The sequence below is a fragment of the Pseudorasbora parva genome, chromosome 2 (genome assembly GCF_024679245.1).
Source record: "Pseudorasbora parva isolate DD20220531a chromosome 2, ASM2467924v1, whole genome shotgun sequence".
In the NCBI taxonomy this organism is placed as follows: domain Eukaryota; kingdom Metazoa; phylum Chordata; class Actinopteri; order Cypriniformes; family Gobionidae; genus Pseudorasbora; species Pseudorasbora parva.
Window position 1 is genome coordinate 2952482 of NC_090173.1, and position 6226 is coordinate 2958707.

A 6226-nucleotide genomic window follows, 5' to 3' on the forward strand; every position below is an offset into this window, starting at 1 on the left:
ATATTTGAAGCGAGGGGATGGCTTTGCAGCCTTAGGTAAATTAAGTATACATGATATTAGGTAATGATCTGAGATGTCATCGCTGAGTAGTAACTGCAGCAATAGGCTGTAAAGGAGCCAACAGAATTTTCTGATTTGGCTTCCCGGTCATTTGACAGGTATGACAAGACCGTATATAGTTAATCACATCTCGCTTAACTCTAGGCCAATTGAATTTTCTCAAAATTCTGTCATGGGTCTTTCGTACACCCATATGACCAGCGACGCCCTCATGGGACAACTGCAGGATGGCTTGATGAAAAGTAAGAGGAATCACAATTTGAATCCTGGGATCTAGCAAAACATCAGAACACATAGGTTGTTTCCTACAGAGCAATCCATCTGTAACAAAGTAGAGAGGAAGTGATTTATCACTATTTACGTCATCCACCAAAGAAAACAGATCCTGAAGGGCGCAGTCTGACTGCTGTTCTTTAATTAATTCATCTCGAGTGACACTATAAAGTGGAGATAAAGAACAAGCATTAACATGGTCATCACGATAAAATGGACTTTCAGGCATGAAATCAGACATTTCCATGTTATCATCAACCACAGGCAGTAAATCAGACACAGAGGTTTCAGCTTCAAGACTAGTGCACACCACATTTTATTCTGGTTGAGAGGAATTCACAAACGAAAGAAAAGTATCACTAAGAATACTGTAGCAAGTTCGATGAGGTAAGGAAGGAAGAGGACACGGGGGTCGGCAGGACTGTTGATACTTTTTATTATTCTCTTAAACACAAACGTGCACACTTCCTTGTGTGTCTTATTCTCATAGATGGCTCAGTCTCTGTAACACTTCCGGGTCACGCACTTCCGGCTTCCGGTATTCTCTGGGTCTCGTATCAACAGTCCGACTCTCTCTCTCCTCGGTCTCCGGTTCCGCTGGTGTTTTATCCCGTCTCCGCGCTCATTACTAGAACAAGAGACAGGTGTTATTAATCTGCGTCCAACCCACTCACTTACCGCTCGTCCCGAGGCCCTCTCTCCCGCTGCAGACCTCGCTGAACCACGCCCCCCTTGCCACATACCCCCACCGCCCGACTCAGGCCGGGGAGCCGTCCGGCCTGCAGCCCCCCCCCCCCCCCCCCATTTCTGGAGAGGAAATCGGCCACAGCCATCTGAGCACCCGGCCTGTGGACCACCTTGAACTTAAACGGCTGAAGAGCCAGATACCAACGGGTGATCCGCGCGTTGGTATCCTTCATGCGGTGGAGCCATTGGAGAGGAGCGTGGTCCGAACAGAGAGTGAACTCCCGCCCCAGGAGGTAGTAGCGGAGGGTGAGAACGGCCCATCTGATGGCCAAACACTCCTTTTCTATGGTGCTGTACTTAGCTTCTCTCTTAGAGAGCTTGCGGCTAATGTACAGCACCGGCCGCTCTCCCCCCTCCACCTCCTGGGCCAGGACTGCGCCCAGCCCCCTGTCCGACGCGTCAGTCTGCAACAAGAAAGGGAGAGAAAAGTCAGGGGAGTGTAACAGCGGCCCGCCACATAGGGCAGCCTTGACTTGGGTAAAAGCCTGTTGACACGGCTCCGTCCACTGGACCGTATCTGGTAGCCCCTTTTTAGTAAGATCAGTCAAAGGGCTGGTGAGGTCCGAATAATTTGGTATAAACCGTCTATAATATCCCGCCAGCCCCAAGAACTGTCTTACCTCCTTTTTGGTCTTGGGCCTCGGACAGGTTGCAATTGCGGCAGTCTTATCAATTTGAGGACGCACCTGTCCATGACCCAAGTGGAAGCCCAGATACCTTACTTCCACCCGCCCAATCGCACACTTCTTCGGATTGGCCGTGAGCCCCGCTCTCCTCAGCGACCTCAGGACCGCCCTCACATGCTGCATATGCCGCTGCCAGTCGTGACTATAGATCACTATGTCATCTAGGTACGCCGCAGCATATGCAGCATGGGGACGCAAAATCCTATCCATGAGTCGCTGGAAGGTTGCGGGTGCCCCGAACAAGCCGAAAGGAAGCGTGACGAATTGGTGTAATCCAAACGGCGTGGTGAAAGCTGTTTTTTCTTTGGACAATGGAGACAAGGGGATCTGCCAATAGCCCTTTGTTAAGTCCAGTGTCGAATAAAATCGAGCCGAGCCTAACCGATCAAGCAATTCGTCAACCCGTGGCATTGGATACGCGTCGAACTTCGACACAGCGTTCACCTTGCGGTAGTCCACACAGAACCTGACCGAGCCGTCCGTTTTGGGGACCAAAACTATCGGGCTCGCCCAGTCACTGTTGGACTCCTCGATTACTCCCATGTCGAGCATTGCGCCTAATTCGTCCTGAACTACTTTTTTCTTGTGTTCAGGCAAGCGATACGGCCGGCTGCGAACTACCACGCCCGGCTCGGTCTCGATATGGTGCTGAATCAAGTCGGTACGTCCCGGTAGGGGCGAGAACACGTCGGCGAACTCCGCCTGCAATTTCGATAAATCAGCGAGTTGTAACGGTGAGAGGTGATCTCCCCCAGGGGCCAGCGCGACTGATTGCGCTTTAATGCTCGCCTCTGGCCCGAGATCATCCTCTCCCCCGATCACCGTTGCCAACAACACCGATTCCACCTCATTCCATTTTTTCAGTAGATTGAGGTGGTATATTTGACGTGCCCCGTTCCTATCGGATCGTATCACTTCATAATCGAGCTCTCCTATCTGCCGTGCGACCTCAAACGGCCCCTGCCACTTCGACATTAATTTTGAGCTCGAGGTTGGGAGTAGAACGAGCACCTTCTCTCCCGGTGTGAATTTGCGCAGTTTAGTACCCCTGTTATATGACCGGCTCTGGCGGTCCTGGGCTTGCAACAAATTCTCCCTAGATAGCCGCCCCAATGTGTGGAGTTTTGTTCGCAAGTCCATGACGTACTGAATTTCGTTTTTGGCCAACGAAGGCCCCTCCTCCCAAGTTTCTCGTAGGACGTCCAGCACCCCCCGTGGCTGACGCCCGTAGAGAAGCTCGAAGGGGGAAAACCCCGTGGAGGCTTGCGGGACCTCGCGCACAGCAAATAAGAGGGGTTCTAACCACCGATCCCAATTTTTGGCGTCTTCTTGTACGAATTTACGGATCATGGATTTAAGAGTGCGATTAAATCGTTCGACCAAGCCGTCTGTTTGTGGGTGATAGACGCTGGTTCGAATGGATTTAATGCCCAGTAATCCGTACAATTCGCTTAACGTGCGTGACATAAACGCCGTGCCTTGATCAGTGAGGATTTCTTTCGGAATCCCCACCCGGGAGATTAAACGAAACAGTGCGTCCGCAACACTCTTCGCCGAGATGTTGCGGAGAGCCACTGCTTCCGGGTATCGTGTTGCGTAGTCCACGATAACTAGCGCAAAACGATGCCCGCGTGCGGATCGTTCTAATGGCCCGATGAGGTCCATCGCAATTCTCTCGAAGGGGACCTGCATTAATGGTAGAGGGCGCAATGGCGCTTTTGGGGCGGCCAGTGGGTTCACCAACTGACATTCAGGGCAAGACGCGCACCACCTGCGCACATTGTCATAAATGCCTGGCCAAAAGAATCGGGTCATTAAACGATTCAGCGTGGCCGCCTGTCCCAGGTGGCCCGCCATCGGGTTAGAATGAGCCGCCTGGAAAAGCATTTCCCGGCGGCTCTTTGGTACTAACAATTGGGTTGTATCCATTTTTGACTGAGCGTCTTGGGTCACTCGATACAACCTATCCTTAATTATGGCAAAATAAGGATACGTGACGGGCAAGGCGGGTTGAAGGGGCTGACCGTCGATGGTGCGGACCTGTTGGAACGCATGTTTTAGCGTCTCGTCTTGAGACTGCTCCAGAGGGAAGTCATCGCGGTCCGAGAGAATCAGTCTCTCAACCCCGCTCGGTTCCTCTGAAGCTGTTCCCAAGGGCCCCGTATCAGCCTCGCCAACCTGCACTCGCACCGCCCCGTTCCTAGCCTTGTTTCCCCAAGCGACATCCGCACACAACGACCCCAATAACGCCGAAAAGGCGGGCCAATTCGTCCCCAGAATTAGCGGATGCCGGAGGTGGGGACTAACCGCCACCTCAACACTATGCTTTTTCCCCCTAAACTGTATCGTGACTGGGACAACCGGATATTCCACCACATCCCCGTGCACACACCGCATCTTAACCACGCGGCTTGTATCCAACGCCCCAGGCTGAATCAGGCTTTGATGGATCGAGGTTTGGTTACATCCTGAATCCACCAAGGCCTGATATGTACCCCCCTTGATACTTACAGGAATTTGGTACTCTCCTGCTTGATCGGGGGTGGTCCGCTGGACGTCCGGGATCCGGATCATTGTTCCGATGTCCATCATCGGACATCGGTCCACAAAATGGTCCGGATCACCGCACCGCCAGCAGGCCAGCCCAGGCCTACCCGCCGCCCCGGCGGCGGGGAGTGGGTTGGAGGCTGAGCGCGGATAGGGGGCGGAACCGGATCCATAGTCACTACCCGTCCCCAGCGGCCCCGCCCCCCTGGGCGGGACCCGCGAACTCCCAGACGGTCCAGGGCCCATCCCACCCCGGCCTCTGGGGGAAACGCGAGGCGGGCCTGGAGGGCGGGACCTGGGGAGAGGGACAGGTCGAGAGAGAGAGAGAGAAGGGGGAGAGAGAGAGGGAGAAGTTAGTGGGGGTGCGCCGACCCCCGGGCACGCCACCAGGTGGTCCTCCGCCAAATTGATGGCCGTCTCCAGCGACGTGGGCCGGTGGCACTGGACCCACTCGGCGGTTTTCCTGGGGAGCCGAGTGATGAACTGCTCCAGCACCACCAGATCGACGACATGGTCCACGTCGCTGCCGCCGGCCAGCAGCCATCTGCGGCACTCGTCCCGGAGCTGTTGGGCCAAGGCGAAGGGTCGACCGGACTCGCCCCACTCCAGGGAGCGGAAACGCTGGCGGTGTTGTTCTGGGGTCCGGCCGACCCGCTGAAGAATGGCCCGCTTCAGGTCATCGTAGTCCAGGAGGTTCGCAACCGGTAGATGTTGCGCGGCCGCCTGGGCTTCGCCGGATAGCAGTGGAATGAGGCGCACCGGCCACTGTGCCCGGGGCCATCCGCAGGCCTCCGCGGCTTTTTGAAAGAGGTCCACGAAGGCCTCGGGGTCGTCCTCCGGCCCCATCTTTTGTAGGGGCACGTGCACCGGTGCGCTGGCCCGCCCAGCGGCCTCGGCGCGAACCTCCCGGTCCATCCAGCTCCGGAACTGCTCGCGGTCCTCTTGCTGGCCTTGGACAATGGCCTCGAAGCGGCGCTCCTGCTCGGTCCGAAGGTCCAGCAATGCCTTGTGATGTTCCTGGTGGAGGACCGCGAGGGAGGTGATGATCTCCGCAAATGGCGAGGCGGAGGGCGTTGTCATGGCGGCGGCTCTGTCCTGCTTCCTTCCCGGGTTTCGGCACCAGTGTAGCAAGTTCGATGAGGTAAGGAAGGAAGAGGACACGGGGGTCGGCAGGACTGTTGATACTTTTTATTATTCTCTTAAACACAAACGTGCACACTTCCTTGTGTGTCTTATTCTCATAGATCGCTCAGTCTCTGTAACACTTCCGGGTCACGCACTTCCGGCTTCCGGTATTCTCTGGGTCTCGTATCAACAGTCCGACTCTCTCTCTCCTCGGTCTCCGGTTCCGCTGGTGTTTTATCCCGTCTCCGCGCTCATTACTAGAACAAGAGACAGGTGTTATTAATCTGCGTCCAACCCACTCACTTACCGCTCGTCCCGAGGCCCTCTCTCCCGCTGCAGACCTCGCTGAACCACGCCCCCCTTGCCACAAATACTTTTCCCTTCATCGATTACTTTCTTAGCCTTAGCACGAGTTATCGCACATGCAGGGAATAAGTTAGGACGGTCACGGGAGTCATCCATTTTCCCTACAACAGGATCTACTATAGGCGGAACCCCACCATCTGATTTTTCCCACACATTTCCCCCTGCTAGATCATTTCCAAGTATGAAACTTACACCAGGGACAGGGAGCACTGAACGAATGACTACCACAACATCACCTGATGCGAGTTTTTATGCAAGATGAATACTGTGTAAAGGAACTTCCATAAACCCCATCTCAAACCCTCTCACTAGTACGCGAGTTCCAGTAGCAGTACTATCGGACAAATGCAGAAGTCCTTCCAATAAAAAGGACTGCGGGGCTCCAGTATCTTGGAGAACACGAACCGGAACAGTCTCCTCAG

At 54.7% G+C, this 6226-nt stretch overlaps 1 protein-coding gene across 1 annotated transcript; it reads right to left on the reverse strand.

The window, feature by feature from the left end:
• Positions 1-804: 804 nt before the first annotated feature.
• LOC137090355 (uncharacterized) lies at positions 805-5805 on the reverse strand. The gene is made up of 2 exons (XM_067454312.1): positions 4278-5805; positions 805-961 (listed from the first exon to the last, which is right to left on the reverse strand). Exons 1-2 carry the CDS (start codon positions 5391-5393, stop codon positions 959-961), a joined length of 1119 nt encoding a protein of 372 aa, XP_067310413.1. The 5' UTR covers positions 5394-5805; the 3' UTR covers positions 805-958.
• Positions 5806-6226: the final 421 nt, after the last annotated feature.

Bases quoted from the DNA above. Each gene is read 5' to 3' on its own strand.
- LOC137090355 (XM_067454312.1), bottom strand. From the start codon at position 5,393: ATGACAACGCCCTCCGCCTCGCCATTTGCGGAGATCATCACCTCCCTC.